Genomic DNA, 20114 nt, shown 5'->3' with positions numbered 1-20114 from the left:
CTACCTCCCATTTACACAACCAAGAACAGGAAAGTTCACCGAAGAACAGCGTTTTGGACAGAGGTTTCATTTGATAAGGCGCTCTGCAGACTCTGGGTCTGTTCATAAAGCTAAACAAACGAGTAAGGATTTTAGGGTCATTTTGAAAAAATGGGGAGGGGGTAGCTGTGACACTTTCGGGAGGATTTTCAAAACATTCAAAACATTAAAAAAAAAACACATGTTGAAAGTTCAAAAACTAGAAATAAATACATCACTTTGTACCGTGAAACTATGGACTCGCGACAGGAAAGTTAGATATCTAAGAAAAATGTCGAGTATTAGATTAAAGCATGACAATGCTCTGCAGGTGTGTGGTTTGCATTTAAATACTCCTGGGGTAAGTTCCCAAAGCCTTTTCCAGGGAGCAATCGTTAACTCGCCCCACATATAGTTGTAAACGTTACTGAATGCATACCAATAATTTATTGGAATGAGTTCATGGAGCTAAAAAATAAAGTAATATACATTTCTAGAAATATTACATTTCTACATTCTCTACTGTTGCATAATAATACATGGCAAATGCAAAGACCAGAGCATACTGTAAATCTATTTAAAAGTAACTGATGTTACATTCTCGTTGCTTTGTGGTTTCTTTTTTAACATTCTTTGAAAATAAATAATAACATGCTGGTGTCACACTGCGTGCCTATGACACTCAGGGTCCCCTTAAATAATAATAGTCGTCGACTACACCACCTGCTGGTAAGCGCCAGGACTAGAATTAATTTCACTTCAGTTCCTAAATGCAGCTAAGACAAACACAGCACCTCACAATACAAACACAGGCTCGTTAGTAATAGATGGGATTTGGACTAGAGGCAACACCAAGGAGAGACAAACAAAACTAGGTACAGTTAAAACAAGGTTGATTTATAATTTTTTTTTTTTTTTTTTTTAAAGGTTTAGTAGGAATTTGACAATGGAAAAAAATGACAAAAAAATAATAACCCAAACACCCACTGAATGGCTAGGGTGCGAAAGTATCAAAATAAAACAGAAAATCACTCACTGAATGGCTAGGGTGTAAAGTAGAAAAATAATAATAATAAAACAACACAAATTGCACCGCAGTACTGCCAGCACCAACGACCCCTTCTGGGGCAGGAAGAAACGAGCGTCAATGATAGAAGCCTGGTCGCACCGCAGGTACAGGGCGGGAATTCTAAAGAACAGAAAGAAAGAAAAGAACAAAGAAAACAGCAGCAAAAATCCGAGATGACTGAGCCTTGTCCTGCTCAGAATAACAGACTGAAACCTCTTAAAAACACTCGAAATAACTGGGTTGTTCGCTCAACATTTAATTGCACCACACCAGAGGCTAGGTTCTAAAAATAGGTTTAGTGGAAGTGGAAACCGAACATATCTCTTACAGGTCAGTTTAATCTAAAAAAAAAAAAAAATCGGTTTGCACTTCGCTTTGTACAAATTCACTTGATCCAGTAATAGAAAAACAAACAAACAAAAAAAACATGTCTATGGGCCAGAGCAGCTTCTACTCCCATTGTCCATAATGTAATACAATGTGACATATCACCAAGAGTCTTGTTCTCTTTAAGTCATGCAGCTGTGCTCATATTGTGCACATTAGCACAGCGCTGATACAGGTTCCCTTCACCTCGTACACGGATTTGATTGTGCAGCTAATAAATGTTTCACCATTGAACATCAATACACTCGCAAAAGTCACCACTTTAATTGATGTGTTTAAGTCTGTCCCATTATCCGATGTTCCTCGCTTTGTCAATATCCAGTGCTGCAGTTGAGAGAAGCTTCTCAGCGTTGCGAAAACTAAAGAACTTCCTAAGATCAAGAACGTTTGAACAAGGCGGTGCTGTAGCACTGATCAAGAGAACATGACTAACATTGCTAAGGAGTTTAATTCAGTTCATTACAGACGCAGTCATTATTGTGGTACATTTAAGCGAGTCTGTCAGATACTTCATTTAAGCAATAGACCCGAAAGAAGAGCACTTTACTTCAGCTACCTTCTACATAACAAATATGATTTGTTTTTATCTACCTCTTAAAACAATGTAAAACAATACCTGTACCTGGAACTTGTAATGTTTCATTAGGAGTTGAGTGCACGTTCGTGTATTTGTGTAAATGTAAGTTACCATTAGGTGCTAAAATGTATTAGCGAAAGATAAAAAAAAATAGTTTTAGTAATTCTAGAATCTCCAGTAGACGACAGGTCTTAGTGATGGTCGTGCTGTTTGTTCAGTGTTTTAGTAATTCTAGAATCTCCAGTAGACTACAGGTCTTAGTGATGATCGTGCTGTTTGTTCAGTGTTTTGTTCACAGTGTGTTCATAAATGTGTTGGTGGGGGGAGCGAGCTGACCCCGCGTTTCGCCTCCTATGATATAAACACCTGTTTGTTTGTAAACCTGCTTAAAAGTGTATGTTTCATTTTTAGACATTTGAGTTTTGACAAATACACATTACCTTAATTAGTTAATGTGTATATGTGTGTGTATATATATATATATATATATATATATATATATATATATATATATATATATATATAGTTTTTTTTATGTATTTGGATGGCTCTGGACATCTTTCTCATCTCTTAATCTACCTCGAAGTTATTTTCGTTCAAACCACTAGGTGGCACCTTTGCCACATGTTTTTTTCTTGATGGCGCTTTTTGTAGATCCCACCTATTTTGTTATAATGAATCCCATGTCTAGAGCACGTTGTTGCAGTGCTGCCTGCGCATAGCAACCAGAATAAAAGGAAAGCGGGACTTTACGCACCTTAAGTTAGAAAAAGAAAGCCGTTTATAAAGGCGTCACTGATTCAGATAGGGTTGTTTTTATAATCACAGTTTTGCATGTTTCTTTATAAACTTTATTTAGTTTATGGAGCAGATTCAAATAAAGACAGCATGCATCAAATCTAAAACTAAAAAAATAAAGATCCAGAACACTGGGGTACAGCCAAATGTGCGGAGGAATAACGTGGGGATATTTGACTTTATAGGATGACATCTTTATAACTATTGGTAAAGCCCAATGGTGTCAAATTGGGTTCTTACCTTCTTTTACATTTGTGGCAGAGTTTCCACCAGACACTTTAAGAACAGCTTCCTTAAGAGCAAAACCACCCATTATGTACAAGACCGGCGTGCTAATGGGTTTTGCTCGGGACAGTGCAACGAAAGGGAATTGGTTCAGAATGATGTCTTGTTTGCATTTTAATTAAATTGGAGGTGATTCATTAACGTTTCATTTTGAAAAAGCAACATTCAGAATGTTTTTTTTTTGTGGCATAAATTAAGAGTTCTTTAAATGTGGACCGCCTTCAAAGCAACCTAATTTGAATTAAAGCCGCCCGCTTTGATAAAACAGAATGAAACAGCAGGCTTTGCATGAAGCACACAAATGATAAATGATCCACAAGTTGTAGACTCAGAGGTCGGTACTTTAATAGAGCAGAGATTCCACAATGTACAAAGTTATATTATTTTCACAGAACATCTAAACATAAGGTAAAGTAGGGTGTACCATGAGGGGTGAAAAGAGAGATAGACCCATCTCAAAACTCATGATATTTGAATATAATGAATTTAATACAAATATAACACGCTCCCCGCCGTACTCCTATCAAAGTCGTGTGCAACCCTGAAACTATATAATCTCTAGGAGTAAATAACGATTGGCCGCAACATGTGTTACCCATTTACCTCAGCCAGCACCTTTCTTATTCCAAGAAGGATTTCCACAGTTAAATGAAAACATGCGCACTTAACATTGTTCACGAAAAGAAGAGAATTGAGGAATGTGCACAGAGCAAAAACTGAATTGTATTTATTTAAAAAAAAGTCAAACAAAGGGAATATCATTTGATTCCTCGTGTGTGGCACATGTCCTGCTGACAGCACTATACAATCACATGTCTACATATTAAAAATAATCTAATGTAACCGATTTAAACACATCTTACGTTTTATATACTAGCCTACAGGCTTCACTCTTTCAGAGAATCTTATTTTGTATTGTCCACCTTGTGTACTAAATAGAAGTCCTGATAGTGACTTTAAAGTAAGAATTAAGATAAGATAAAGCTTGGGGTACAATTTCAGTTTAGGGGGTTCTGTGATGCTCCTGGAAGCGTGACTCTTCCTCAGCATTTGGCTCTGGACAAATAGACAACGCGATGAAAGACACAACAAGATATATTGAAATCGGTGTTATTAGATTATTTTAAGTTCTTAAAACATGTGATTATACTGTGAGGAAACAGCATCAATAATGTGTCAACGTGTCCTATATATTTCTCTTCCACTTTGCCCTGCACGCCAGGCAGTAATGTTGTAGTTGGCTTGTCAACAGATATGCATTTTTAGTTGCTGCATCACATTACATGGATCATATCAGCTTTTCAGCAAATATATTACAATAGTAGCCTACATACCTGTATCAACATTTCCAGTAAGTTCATGACAATACAAATCTACTTAATTCACTGCACAGATCTTAACCAGGATTCTACGAGGCAAGTAAAATATGCAGGTACACAGAAAAGCCAAAGCATTTCTATAAGACACAAACGGGGAGATCGGTATTTCCACGTCTGGCTAGATCCGTTCCCTTGGTTTGATTTGCTAAGGCATTCTCTGGATCAGTTCTGTAACATAAAGAAAAAACAGCTCAATTTAAGCTCACAATAAACGCATTTACGAGCATGTATGTTTTCAGAATTGCACTTTGAAAAGAATTCCTAACAAATCCACTAAATCAAAAGAATTGTGAATTGAGTGAAATAATAGCTGAAGTAATATTGCAGAAAAACTAACAATTTAGGCAGTCAAAGCACTTTTTGGTGGCGGACTCTGTGCTATACGCATGAAACTCATCTTTCATATTGGATAGTAGTCCGTCTGGGCTGATGTCGCTTGGCACATTCTGATTTGACATTATGTTACAACTTGCTTATTTAGAAGTGTCCCCAGTCTCCAGAGCGAACAGTGTAAACTATTGCAAAATGTTTCCCATCTTTACAATGTATTTAAAGACTTCAATCTCATGATCATTTGCCAATGTAATCTTATCCACGTTTTCCTACGAAGTTATCGTTTTCATTTCAATACAATTTGTTGGCTCTTACTCTACAAAATGTGAATGTGTCTGGATAGGTCTTTTGCAACCGCTTCTTACAAAATAATAATAATAATAATAATAATAATAATAATAATAATAATAATAATAATAATAATAATAATAATAATAATAATAATAATAAATGGTTCATCCTTTTCCTGTGTTCTCACCTTCTTTTACATTTCCGGAACACACAACAGACTCTTCTCAGAACAGCCTCCTTAAGAGCAGAACTTCCCATTATGTACAAGGCTGGCGTGCTAATGGCGTTTCCTCGGGACAGTATAAAGAAAGGGTCAGTCCCATTATTTATGGATATGTATGCATACGGTGACTTCATATTACGCTGTATGTCATTGATGAACGCTGGAGTCCAAAGAGCAAGGAAGCAAAATGCCACGACAATAATGAGTCTCAGCGAGGCTTTCTTCCTGTCGGTTTCCGGACCTGGCGGATCTCGTGAAAGTTGATATTTAGCGATAAGATAGAGTTTAAGGTTCAATCCAAGCATTGCAAGCGTTATTATTATCTGAAAAACCAGAGAACCATATGCACGATGCTTTGTAGCTGCCTCCAAAGAAACGACGTTGTTAATCAGGACTGTTAAATAAACGTAAACCCAACAACAAATGCAAATTCCAATAATTACTGCCCTGGTGATGTAGCGACTATAAACATAAGGGTGACCTATGGCTAAATATCGATCAATCTGTGCGAACAGAACAGTAAAAACGTTCACTCCCACAAATGAAAATAATATGCCCAATGTTGCATTCCTTTGTGGATAATATTCATCCACATCAAAAAGTCCACCGTAATACCAAGCAAAACCCGATAACGTATCGCTTATGCTTGTGTTCAGCATGAAAATAAACCTGTTTTCCGTGCGAAGAGACTTTGTGCAAAGTATAGCTATAACTACCGACCCAGCGACTATAACAATCGTGGTAGCTATTAGTATGTTCAAAATGAAAATGGCAAAATCGCCAGGGCTATCAAAATCCACTGCAAGGGGGACAGTCATATCTCCTTGTGTCTGGATGATGATAAAGTGAGGTTCTGGTAAGTAGCGTATTGCTATTTATAGTGTTGAGGTAATTTGAGGGTGGTGAAGTAATGGATCTCGCAATAGAGTTCAGTTAAATCCCTGGAACGCAATTAAGAATTGTTTTTGATACTGCAGATCGTGCCCCATATTTCAGTTTGTTAGGTATCTGGAGGTTATTTTCAAAGAAAACACAAGGTGGCGACTACCTCCCATTTACACAACCAAGAACAGGAAAGTTCACCGAAGAACAGCGTTTTGGACAGAGGTTTCATTTGATAAGGCGCTCTGCAGACTCCGGGTCTGTTCATAAAGCTAAACAAACGAGTACGGATTTTAGGGTCATTTTGAAAAAATGGGGAGGGGGTAGCTGTGACATTTTCGGGAGGATTTACAAAACATTCAATTCAGAAAAAAACACATGTTGAAAGTTCAAAAACTAGAAAAAAATACATCACTTTGTACCGTGAAACTATGGACTCGCGACAGGAAAGTTAGATATCTAAGAAAAATGTCGAGTATTAGATTAAAGCATGACAATGCTGTGCAGGTGTGTGGTTTGCATTTAAATACTCCTGGGGTAAGTTCCCAAAGCCTTTTCCAGGGGAGCAATCGTTAACTCGCCCCACATATAGTTGTAAACGTTACTGAATGCATACCAATAATTTATTGGAATGAGTTCATGGAGCTAAAAAATAAAGTAATATACATTTCTAGAAATATTACATTTCTACATTCTCTACTGTTGCATAATAATACATGGCAAATGCAAAGACCAGATCATACTGTAAATCTTTTTAAAAGTAACTGATGTTACATTCTCGTTGCTTTGTGGTTTCTTTTTGAACATTCTTTGAAAATAAATAATAACATGCTGGTGTCACACTGCGTGCCTATGACACTCAGGGTCCCCTTAAATATTAATAGTCGTCGACTACGCCACCTGCTGGTAAGCGCCAGGACTAGAATTAATTTCTTTTCAGTTCCTAAATGCAGCTAAGACAAACACAGCACCTCACAATACAAACACAGGCTCGTTAGTAATAGATGGGATTTGGACTAGAGGCAACACCAAGGAGAGACAAGCAAAACTAGGTACAGTTAAAACAAGGTTGATTTATAAAATATTTATTTTTTAAAAAGGTTTAGTAGGAATTTGACAATGGAAAAAAATGACAAAAAAATAATAACCCAAACACCCACTGAATGGCTAGGGTGCGAAAGTATCAATATAAAACAGAAAATCACTCACTGAATGGCTAGGGTGTAAAGTAGAAAAATAATAATAAAACAACACAAATTGCACCGCAGTAGTGCCAGCACCAACGACCCCTTCTGGGGCAGGAAGAAACGAGCGTCAATGATAGAGGCCTGGTCGCACCGCAGGTACAGGGCGGGAATTCTAAAGAACAGAAAGAAAGAAAAGAACAAAGAAAACAGCAGCAAAAATCCGAGATGACTGAGCCTTGTCCTGCTCAGAATAACAGACTGAAACCTGTAAAAAACACTCGAAATAACTGGGTTGTTCGCGCAACATTTAATTGCACCACACTCGAGGCTAGGTTCTAAAAATAGGTTTAGTGGAAGTGGAAACCGAACATATCTCTTACAGGTCAGTTTAACCTCAAAAAGAAAATCGGTTTGCACTTCGCTTTGTACAAATTCACTTGATCCAGTAATAGAAAAACAAACAAACAAAAAAACATGTATATGGGCCAGAGCAGCTTCTACTCCCATTGTCCATAATGTAATACAATGTGATATATCACCAAGAGTCTTGTTCTCTTTAAGTCATGCAGCTGTGCTCATATTGTGCACATTAGCACAGCGCTGATACAGGTTCCCTTCACCTCTTACACGGATTTGATTGTGCAGCTAATAAATGTTTCACCATTGAACATCAATACACTCGCAAAAGTCACCACTTTAATTGATGTGTTTAAGTCTGTCCCATTATCCGATGTTCCTCGCATTGTCAATATCCAGTGCTGCAGTTGAGAGAAGCTTCTCAGCGTTGCGAAAACTAAAGAACTTCCTAAGATCAAGAACCAAGAACGTTTGAACAAGGCGGTGCTGTAGCACTGATCAAGAGAACATGACTAACATTGCTAAGGAGTTTAATTCAGTTCATTACAGACGCAGTCAGTATTGTGGTACATTTAAGCGAGTCTGTCAGATACTTCATTTAAGCAATAGACCCGAAAGAAGAGCACTTTACTTCAGCTACCTTCTACATAACAAATATGGTTTGTTTTTATCTACCTCTTAAAACAATGTAAAACAATACCTGTACCTGGAACTTGTAATGTTTAACTAGGAGTTGAGTGCACGTTCGTATATTTGTGTAAATGTTACCATTAGGTGCTAAAATGTATTAGCGAAAGATAAAAAAAAAAATAGTTTTAGTAATTCTAGAATCTCCAGAAGACTACATGTCTTAGTGATGGTCGTGCTGTTTGTTCAGTGTTTTGTTCACGGTGTGTTCATAAATGTTTTGCTTGGTGGAGCGAGCTGACCCCGCGTTTCGCCTCCTATGATATAAACACCTGTTTGTTTGTAAACCTGCTTAAAAGTGTATGTTTCATTTTTAGACATTTGAGTTTTGACAAATACACATTACCTTAATTAGTTAATGTGTATATGTGTGTGTGTGTATATATATATATATATATATATATATATATATATATATATATATATATATATATATATATATAGTTTTTTTATGTATTTGGATGGCTCTGGACATCTTTCTCATCTCTTAATCTACCTCGAAGTTATTTTCGTTCAAACCACTAGGTGGCACCTTTGCCACATGTTTTTTTCTTGATGGCGCTTTTTGTACATCCCAACTATTTTGTTATAATGAATCCCATATCTAGAGCACGTTGCTGCAGTGCTGCCTGCGCATAGCAACCAGAATAAAAGGAAAGCGGGACTTTACGCACCTTAAATTAGAAAAAGAAAGCCGTTTATAAAGGCTTCACTGATTCAGATAGGGTTGTTTTTATAATCACAGTTTTGCATGTTTCTTCATAAACTTTATTTAGTTTATGGAGCAGATTCAAATAAAGACAGCATGCATCAAATCTAAAACTAAAAAAATAAAGATCCAGAACACTGGGGTACAGCCAAATGTGCGGAGGAATAACGTGGGGATATTTGATTTTATAGGATGACATCTTTATAACTATTGGTAAAGCCCTAGGGTGTCAAATTGGGTTCTTACCTTCTTTTACATTTGTGGCAGAGTTTCCACCAGACACTTTAAGAACCGCTTCCTTAAGAGCAAAACCCCCCATTATGTACAAGACCGGCGTGCTAATGGGTTTTGCTCGGGACAGTGCAACGAAAGGGAATTGGTTCAGAATTATGTCTTGTTTGCATTTTAATTAAATGTGAGGTCATTCATTAAAGTTTCGTTTTGAAAAAACAACATTCAAAAAGTGTTGTGTTTTTTTGGGCATAAATTAAGAGTTCTTTAAATGTGGACCGCCTTCAAAGCAACCTAATTAAAATTAAAGCCGCCCGCTTTGATAAAACAGAATGAAACAGCGGGCTTTGCATGAAGCACACAAATGATAAATGATCCACAAGTTGTAGACTCAGAGGTCGGTACTTTAACAGAGCAGAGATTCCACAATGTACAAAGTTATATTATTTTCACAGAACATCTGAACATAAGGTAAAGTAGGGTGTACCATGAGGGGTGAAAAGAGAGATAGACCCATCTCAAAACTCATGATATTTGAATATAATGTATTTAAAGAAAAATATAACACGCTCCCCGCCGTACTCCTATCAAAGTCGTGTGCAACCCTGAAACTATATAATCTCTAGGAGTAAATAACGATTGGCCGCAACATGTGTTACCCATTTACCTCAGCCAGCACCTTTCTTATTCCAAGAAGGATTTCCACAGTTAAATGAAAACATGCGCACTTAACATTGTTCACGAAAAGAAGAGAATTGAGGAATGTGCACAAAGCAAAAACTGAAATGTATTTATTAAAAAAAAAGTCAAACAAAGGGAATATCATTTGATTACTCGTGTGTGGCACATGTACTGCTGACAGCACTATACAATCACATGTCTACATATTCAAAATAATCTAATGTAACCGATTTAAACACATCTTACGTTTTATATACTAGCCTACCGGCTTCACTCTTTCAGAGAATCTTATTTTGTATTGTCCACCTTGTGTACTGAATAGAAGTCCTGATAGTGACTTTAAAGTAAGAATTAAGATAAGATAAGGCTTGGGGTACAATTTCAGTTTAGGGGGTTCTGTGATGCTCTTGGAAGCGTGACTCTTCCTCAGCATTTGGCTCTGGACAAATAGACAACGCGCTTAAAGACACAACAAGATATATTGAAATCGGTGTTATTATTATTATTATTTTTTCTTAAAACATGTGATTATACTGTGAGGAAACAGCATCAATAATGTGTCAACGTGTCCTATATATTTCTCTTCCACTTTGCCCTGCACGCCAGGCAGTAATGTTGTAGTTGACTTGTCAACAGATATGCATTTTCAGTTGCTGCATCACATTACATGGATCATATCAGCTTTTCAGCAAATATATTACAATAGTAGCCTACATACCTGTATCAACATTTCCAGTAAGTTCAAGACAATACAATTCTACTTAATTCAATGCACAGATCTTAACCAGGATTCTACGAGGCAAGTAAAATATGCAGGTACACAGAAAAGCCAAAGCATTTCTATAGGACACAAACGGGGAGATGGGTATTTCCACGTCTGGCTAGATCCGTTCCCTTGGTTTGATTTGCTAAGGTATTCTCTGGATCAGTTCTGTAACATAAAGAAAAAAACAGCGCAATTTAAGCACACAACAAACGCATTTACAAGCATGTAGGTTTTCAGAATTGCACTTTGAAAAGAATACTTAACGAAACCACTAAATCAAAAGAACTGTGAATTGAGTTAAATAACAACTGAAGAAATATTGCATAAAAATACCAAAATACCATATTCTACAAAATGTGAATGTATCTGGACAGGTCTTTTCAACCGCTTCTTACAAAAAAAACAAAAAACAAAATGTTTCTGCCGTTTCCTGTGTTCTCACCTTCTTTTACATTTTCGGAACACACGACAGACTGTTCTCAGAACAGCCTCCTTAAGAGCAGAACTTCCCATTATGTACAAGGCTGGTGTGCTAATGGGGTTTACTTCGGACAGTACAACGAAAGGGTCAGTCCCGTTATTAATACATATGTATGCATACGGTGACTTCATATTACGCAGTATGGTATTGACGAATGCTGGAGTCCAAAAAGCAAGGAAGCTAAATGCCACGACAATAATGAGTCTCAGCGAGGCTTTCTTCCTGTCGGTTTCCGGACCTGGCGGATCTCGTGAAAGTTGATATTTAGCGATAAGATAGAGTTTAAGGTTCAATCCAAGCATTGTAAACGTTATTATTAGCTGAAAAGCTAGTGTACCATATGCACTGTGTTCTGTAGCTGCCTCCAAACTAACAACGTTGTTAACCAAGACTGTTAAATAAACGTAAACCCAACAACAAATGCAAATTCCAATAATTACTGACCTGGTGATGTAGCGACTATAAACATAAGGGTGACCTATGGCTAAATATCGATCAATCTGTGCGAACAGAACAGTAAAAACGTTCACTCCCACACATGAATTTAATATGCCCAATGTTGTATTCCTTCGTGGATAATATTCCTGCACATCAAAAAGTCCAGTGTAATACCAAGCAAAACCCGATATCGTATCGCTTATGCTTGTGTTCAGCATGAAAATGAATCTGTTTTCCGTGCGAAGAGACTTTGTGCAAAGTATAGCTATAACTACCGACCCAGCGACTATAACAATCGTGGTAGCTATTAGTATGTTCAAAATGAAAATGGCAAAATCGCCAGGGCTATCAAAATCCACTGCAAGGGGGACAGTCATATCTCCTTGTGTCTGGATGATGATAAAGTGAGGTTCTGGTAAGTAGCGTATTGCTATTATAGTGTTGAGGTAATTTGAGGGTGGTGAAGTAATGGATCTCGCAATAGAGTTCAGTTAAATCCCTGGAACGCAATTAAGAATTGTTTTTGATACTGCAGATCGTGCCCCATATTTCAGTTTGTTAGGTATCTGGAGGTTATTTCCAAAGAAAACGCAAGGTGGCGACTACCTCCCATTTACACAACCAAGAACAGGAAAGTTCACCGAAGAACAGCGTTTTGGACACAGGTTTCATTTGATAAGGCGCTCTGCAGACTCTGGGTCTGTTCATAAAGCTAAACAAACGAGCAAGGATTTTAGGGTCATTTTGAAAAAATGGGGAGGGGGTAGCTGTGACACTTTCGGGAGGATTTTCAAAACATTCAAAACATTAAAAAAAAACACATGTTGAAAGTTCAAAAACTAGAAATAAATCCATCACTTTGTACCGTGAAAGCTTTGATACCAGCACTGTGCTTGGCATGGGTGACACGTGACAGAATGGTAAGCAGTGCTTTTTGAACTTTGTCTGCCTCGCATATGTTGTTACATTTAAAAGAAGAAACTAAGCACTGCAAAAATCTCTCATTTTTAGCACGCCCTCTAAAGTAACAACGAGGGTAGTGTAAGAAATAATGGACAGTTATCTCGTGAACCTTGACAAGCTGCAGCACTGTGTAATGCGAAAGGATCATTTACAAAAGTTTGTACTATAACATTAAAACAGCGTTTGCTGAAATATTCATCACAATGATATCCAACAGGATTAAAACCAGTCCTAAGAGATCTGACAGCAGCATAGTTTGACCTGCCATTGGAACACGGACTTTATTTTGAAAATAATTATTTTTTAATGTTACCATAATGTACTTTCTAAACTGTTAAATACTATGGACTCGCGACAGGAAAGTTAGATATGACATCTAAGAAAAATGTCGAGTATTAGATTAAAGCATGACAATCCTTTTCCAGGGGAGCAATCGTTAGCTCGCCCCACATATAGTTATAGAAGGTGCTGAATGCATACCAATAATTTATTGGAATGAGTTAATGGAACAAAAAAAGTAATATACATTTCTTGAAATATACGCACACACACACACACACACACACACACACACTCACACACATACACACACACACACACACACACACAAACAGACACACGCACACACACACACACACACACACACACACACAACTTTATTAAACAAATAACTGTTTACTTGTCACAGTTACTTATAGTTTAACTGGACAGTGTCAGGTATTTGAATGAAGCAATAGTACTGATAGGCTGTGTCGGGCTGACTCGGCAGTTGCAGAAACTGGGCTGGTCTGTTCGCTGGTTTTAATGGATAATAAAATACGTTTGGACCATCTGTGTCTTTCTTTAGTATGTGCTGTGCAATAAGTGTGACCCGAGCTTTCATTATGCCAAGTTAAAATGAAAAACCCGGTACTTGCGCGGATTTATTTTAAATTTGATTGACAGTTGATGTGGCGAACTGGCAGCGGGCATCTGATAGAAGCACGCTAGAGCTGATTGGTTGATTGTACTGCATCGTATATATATATATATATATATATATATATATATATATATATATATATATATATATATATATATATATATATATATTATATGTTATTCACCCACCACCCAGTGTTTGAATAGAAACAGTGACTTGTGAATCGGGTTTGTGGAATCACAGGTTGTCTGATGAGCTGTTCATGGTGCTGAAATGCAGGATCTTGGCATTCCAGTGTTCAATCTTGCATGCACAATTCCGTACCACAAGAAGCTGACTGAGCCCTCCAGGTCTTTGCTTCACCAATACTCTATTATTGAACCAATGAAGTTCCCTCCATGTCTTAAGCATTATTTACCCATACCAACACAACCTGGAGGATTCCGGACCTCAAGGATCAGATTTGGGCAGCCATGTGGTAATGGTGTCTTGTGTATGATTTCCCTTTTAATATGATCCCTTCTTCAGGTCAGAAGTGGAAACCGAACTTCTCTCTTACAGGTCAGTGTAACCTCAGAAATAAATTCGGTTTGCACTTCGCTTTGTACAAATTCACTTGATCCGGTACATAAAAAAAAAAAAAAAACATGTATATGGGCCAGAGCAGCTTCTATCTCCCATTGTCCATAATGTAATACAATGTGATATATCACCAAGAGTCGTGTTCTCTTGAAGTCATGCTGCTGTGCTCATATTTAGGGCTCTGGACTCTTGACCGGAGGGTCGTGGGTTCAATCCCAGGTGGGGCCCACTGCTGCTGTACTCTTGAGCAAGGTACTTTACCTAGATTTCTCCAGTAAAAACCCAACTTTATAAATGGGTAATTGTATGTAAAAATAATGTGATATCTTGTAACAATTTTAACTCGCCCTGGATAAGGGCGTCTGCTAAGAAATAAATAATAATAATAATAATAATAATAATAATAATAATAATAATAATAATAATAATAATAATAATAATAACAATAATGCAGACACACGTAATCCAGTCCAAGGAATTGTTCATTTTATTTTACAATACACATATAGTTTATGTTGTGCCCTAGAAAATACTAAGTATTACAATGTTTAGGGTTAAAAACTTGAAGTGAATGTCCTTTAAATAGTTAAAATAGCTCAAACTTCCATGCACTGTTTATCATGCTAGTTTGGTTGCATTTGCTATACTAGAGTTAGACAGTCGTGCGCAGGCTGGGGTACCCTAAACCAGTGGTTTTGAACCCCGGTCCTGGGGACCCACTGTGCTTGCTGGTTTTCATTCCAGCCGAGCTCTCAATTACTTAACTAAATCCTTAATTGAAATGATCATTTGCTTCATTAGACCTTTTGAATTGTTTTCAGCTCTTCGGCAGTTGCAGAGTTCAAGCTAGCTATATCATGTTCTTCTCAGCAAGCATGTTCCTATCGTGTATAATAACGATTTTGAAGAGTAAACTGGGGCTATATTATTATTATTATTATTATTATTATTATTATTATTATTAATAATAATAATAATAATAATAATAATAATAATAATAATAATAATAATAATGTTATTGCTGGGATTATTCTTATTATTATTTCCCCCATAAGTTGCTCTAAAACTGACTGAACCAAACATTGGCACACATGATCCTAGTGTGGTTGTCTTTAAACGTTGTTAAAGGGAAGTTGCTGCAATAAAAAAAAGGCTACTAACTCATTTGTAGAGTGCAGATCGGGCCATGGTTACTATGGAACACATATAGTAACCCATGTATGCTCTATCAAAAAATGGCATTGCCCGTGACCTTTGATCTCTCCTACAGGTCAAATGTAAAACTGGCTTATAACTCCTGAGAGAGTGCAGATAGGTCATGGTTACTGCAGAACACATATAGTAACCCATGTATGCATTCTGCACTGGCATTCTACACTATTTCCTAAAGTGTTTGGTACTGGTACTGTTACTGGTACTGGTACTGGAAGCCATAAAGTTGCTGGCAACTCTATTTATTTATTTATTTATTTATTTATTTATTAGCAGACACCCTTCTCCAGGGCGACTTACAGTTGTTACAAAATATCACATTATAAAATATCACAATACAAAATATCACATTGCATATAAGAGCAGTTAATAACAAACAATAAAATCAGTAGTAAATAACAGCACATACAAATGTGAGAAAATAAAAAAAATACAGTAAATGATTATGTTTGGGAGCGATTACCACTAAGAGCAGTTACATACAGCTACCGGAAGAGTAAAATCAAGTACAAGATACAGAAAATGTAATTATGATTGAGAGCAGTACTAGAATACAGCGAGGTATGGAGCAGTTCAGTGCAAGCCCAAGATGATGCAAGTACTGATACAACTGGGTGCAACATAGCCCAGTATAGTCGAGAGTTGTGAGGTTTACAGATGCTGTCTGAACAGGTGTAACATATCCCCTAGGCTGCAAAAACCCGTTTTTAATAAACGACAGGCCACGTCATCACACGCTACTAAGCCATAGAGCAGGGGTGGGGATTCTGGTCCTGGAGGGCCGGTGTCCCTCCTGGCTTTTGTTGCAACTTTGCCCTGAATTACTTAATTGGACCACTTATTACCAATTATTGGTCTAATTAAGTAATTTAGAGCACAATTGGAACAAAAGCCAGGAGGGACACCGGCCCCTCCAGGACCGGAATTGCCCACCCCTGCCATAGAGCAAAGGCGTCCCTCCACCTCACGGTTAATTGGAAATCATTAACGAGTTCAGGGACTGGGTGGAGGTTTAATTGGATGAGACAAACATTTAAGATAAGGACTGGAACAAACACCAGGACTGGAAGGGACAACCTTGGCCACCTCTGCTGTAAGCCTGATCGCCGGTGTACAGAGGCGCCCGATATCCGGAGCCCTCCCTCCACCTGTAAGCCAGTCTTAATCACTTAATCAGCTGATTAATTAACGACCCTCGAGGACCGGATTTGCGCACCCTGGCGCACTGTTGTGTGTAAAGTATTACGCGATCCTGAAAGTAAGGGACAGATAGTGGGAAGTCGTAAGACTGCAGTATATTCCCAGTTTTATAGAACATGTATATGATAGCCAAAAAAAGATATTTCTTCCATATTTTAAGAAATGGCTGAAGAAAGGCGTGTGGTGCGGAATGAAGCACAAACCACAGACTCTACTTGGTTGTGTTTCATTTGATGTAGCAGTGACAGTACAGTGCATGCGGATTCTTATCCAGTTCTGTTAAGGAAGCGCGTTTCCTTTTGCACTAAAGGGGCTCGCTTTATTACTCTCAGCTGTTCACCAGGTCACTTGTGTAACACCTCTGTTCTGACCACTAGGTTGTGCCACTTTGTTATACTGGATTACAATAAATAAATACCAGTGCTGACTGTTTGACAAGTGATAACATTAAGAAAGTACCTCTTTAACACAGACACAACGCTCTGCGTTCTCTCTTTTCCTTCGCCCCGTCCATCAAATCTGGTTTGTTCTTGGATATATTCCTCGAGGTTTTCATACCTTTTACAAGATCATTCCTATCGATTTAATTCACTCTCCAAGAAATCTTAAAATAAATGATGATGGTCCAAAGTACAAGACTGGCACTATAAACCACCTAAGCTGTACCCTCAAGACCCAGTTAAATCACCCTTATTATGAATGACTTCTTTGGTAAGGCACCGAGTAAAACAAATAGTCTGTATACAGTATATATAAAAGATCTAAGCAGGAGCCATTAAATAAGTAAATAGGAGAGTGTAATATTTAAACACGAGTGTGTAATAATTAAACGTGAGTTTTTTTAGTGTACCTACTGACACGCGCACGCACGCACCCGCGCTCATGGGTATATACGGCTTCAAAGTTGTCCCTCTTCCTTTGAGATGGAGAGATGATGGAATGAGAACTTTCATAACAACATAATTTAGTATCAATTATAAATTGTCATTGAGCAATAGCATTGTACAGTGTTCAGCGCTACAGAATAGTGGCCTCTATACTCAGAAGTGTCGGTATTTCAGTGTTGTGGTAAACATTTTTCCCAACTTTTTTTTTGTGTGTGTGTGTGCAGTTTGTCGGAAAATCCATGCCATACTCAAACAAAATCCTCTAAAATAAGGGAATTCGGTTAGCACACATTCCTCCGTATATCCTTCGGTACAATCAGTCCATTCAGGATTCAATCACTGAAAATAAAATGTATATCAACAGGTAGATTGCCTTAAGCAAAAGCGATGAACTACGATTCAACAGCTTCCAAAGGGTAGGCCAACGGGAACCGGCTGAAAACACGCTCTTCCTCGCCAAAGTGACCAAAGGGGATATAGGGTACCGTAACCCTGTGTGTGTGTGCGTGTGTGTGTGTGAGTGTGTGTGAGTGTGTGCGTGTGTGTGTGTGCGTGTGTGTGTGTGTGTGTGTGTTTTAAACAGATCAACACATTTGTGCTATCCACATTCAAACACCAGACTACTGGAACAATAGCGCATTAGCGGACTTGCATCTGAAAAGTGTGTAACACGATAGAATGCACAGGCCAGTTCTAGAACGCTAGTTTGTGTCCAGTTCGGTGCTCTGTGATTTGCATACTACATTAACCGCGGTTTCATTGGATTTTGATGATCGCTCCCCCGTTTCTGGATTCACTCTGCAGAAAAAAAACAGAGAAGGAAAGAAAACAAAGATGTCACAATTAATATAGGTTTTTTTTTTCGTCATACTTTCGTTAACAGCGATCCATTTCTAAAAGCATTGACATGCGATACATAGATTATAACAGCAGTATCGTTTTAATGACACCCCACACTAGTTCAGAGATGAATGCTGTAGGTTGCTGGGTGTCATCAGTCCTCAGTTCCATCGTGATTTTATAAATAGCATACCCACAGACATTTAATATACACGATTTAGAACATATTCTTAAACATGCATGAGCAGGAAAGGTATAGGGCTTTGACAAGTGAAGTGGGTGTATTGATATTGCCAGTGCTGCTTTCATGGGGTATAATTATTATTATTATTATTATTATTATTATTATTATTATTATTATTATTATTATTATGTTTGGATTAATTTTCTATGGTAGCTCGTTTTTAAACCAGGCTAATGAAACAAATCACAGGAACACAGAACTTAAAAAAAGAAAAACAATTGAACGTCAAAAGACAAACGACCCCAACGCAACTCAATGAAGGTGTCTTACCTCCGGTTTTTACAGCACGGTTTCCACACCTTGCTGAACAGCGTCGCCCTTAACGGAGCACAGCCCCGAATGTACAAGAGCGGCGTGATCAAAGCGTTCACTCGCGGTAGAGTTCGAAGTGCATCCGTCCCTTCGTTCTTAAAAGCGTAACATCTGGTGCCAGAAATGTTGCATATGATTATGTGAATGAATATAGGTAACCATGCAATGAGGAAAAAAACAGCCACCACAACAATGAGATATATTGAAGCCCGCTTGCTTTCTCTCTCGGCCGAAGGGGGGTCCCTTTCAAGGTGAAACTTGGCTATTATGAACAATTTAATGTTGAGACCTATCATGATTATAACTGTGAACAAGTTAGCCACAAAGGTACCTATACCGGTGATTGCACTGGCAGTACCGATCGGAACCAGGTTATTCACCCCGACGATGAAGAAAGCATACACCCAGCAAAACAAGATGACAACAGCAGTCCGGTTTCGAGTCATTCTTTGCGAGTATTTGAAAGGTGAAATGACGGCGTGGTATCGATCTGCTTGAGCTGCCAGAGTCGCCATGTAGGAGAGTCCGAGAAACGTAGGCCCTATGTAATACGTTCTATTAGGAGATGCATAGTTGTCTTGGATGTCAAGAACGCCAACGTAGTAGTAAGTAAATCCTGAACAGACGTCGCTTATACAAGTACTCAGCATGTACAAACAACGATTCTCGTTTCTTAGCGACTTGTTTATCGCAATAGATGTAAACACCGAAGTGTTTAAAAAGACCATTCCGGTAGCCAGGAAAATATTAAAAAGAAAAAGCAACACATTGCCGAATCCATCCAGAGGAAGCACCGGCGAAAGAGCCATTGTGCCTCTTACTGTCTTCTGAGGCGAGGTAAACCACCCGCTCCCCCGCAGCTCCTTATAAAACTGGGGGCCAATCACAAGTGTCAGGGATATGCTTCCACTTTGGACGACACTTGACAATGAACGCCTGGAGAGTCCAAATCACTGGAGTGCAATTACGAGATTGGCTTCACACTGCACCTCAACCCGTGTCAGCAGTACCGTCCAGGAGACCATGCCTGCCTTTCAAGGAGCGCGGGATGCTCGCTCTGCACACGGGGTGAATGAATGTCTTACCCCCTCCCAGAATCTGTAGCACTATCAGCAACACACTGTACGCCTAGACTATTAAAATGGAAAACTAAAGACATGTGACGTACTTCAC

General features: G+C 38.2%; 3 protein-coding genes across 3 annotated transcripts; all 3 read right to left on the bottom strand.

Annotated features, from left to right (window-relative positions):
* Positions 1 to 5320: 5320 nt before the first annotated feature.
* On the bottom strand, positions 5321 to 6178 carry LOC117427073 (G-protein coupled receptor 183-like). Its single transcript, XM_034045423.3, has one exon. It carries the CDS (start codon positions 6176 to 6178, stop codon positions 5321 to 5323), a length of 858 nt encoding a protein of 285 aa, XP_033901314.3.
* Positions 6179 to 11298: 5120 nt separating this feature from the next.
* Positions 11299 to 12156, bottom strand: LOC117428262 (ovarian cancer G-protein coupled receptor 1-like). Its single transcript, XM_034047143.3, has one exon. It carries the CDS (start codon positions 12154 to 12156, stop codon positions 11299 to 11301), a length of 858 nt encoding a protein of 285 aa, XP_033903034.2.
* A 6739-nt stretch (positions 12157 to 18895) lies between these two features.
* LOC117973338 (melanocortin receptor 4-like) lies at positions 18896 to 19761 on the bottom strand. The gene has a single exon (XM_034925381.2). It carries the CDS (start codon positions 19748 to 19750, stop codon positions 18896 to 18898), a length of 855 nt encoding a protein of 284 aa, XP_034781272.2. The 5' UTR covers positions 19751 to 19761.
* Between the last annotated feature and the right edge of the window lie 353 nt (positions 19762 to 20114).

The sequence above is a fragment of the Acipenser ruthenus genome, chromosome 11, assembly GCF_902713425.1.
Source record: "Acipenser ruthenus chromosome 11, fAciRut3.2 maternal haplotype, whole genome shotgun sequence".
In the NCBI taxonomy this organism is placed as follows: Eukaryota; Metazoa; Chordata; class Actinopteri; order Acipenseriformes; family Acipenseridae; genus Acipenser; species Acipenser ruthenus.
Note: the sequence above shows the minus strand (reverse complement) of the source record. Positions and strands in the feature narration are given on the sequence as shown.

Bases quoted from the DNA above. Each gene is read 5' to 3' on its own strand.
- LOC117427073 (XM_034045423.3), bottom strand. From the start codon at position 6,178: ATGACTGTCCCCCTTGCAGTGGATTTTGATAGCCCTGGCGATTTTGCC.
- LOC117428262 (XM_034047143.3), bottom strand. From the start codon at position 12,156: ATGACTGTCCCCCTTGCAGTGGATTTTGATAGCCCTGGCGATTTTGCC.
- LOC117973338 (XM_034925381.2), bottom strand. From the start codon at position 19,750: ATGGCTCTTTCGCCGGTGCTTCCTCTGGATGGATTCGGCAATGTGTTG.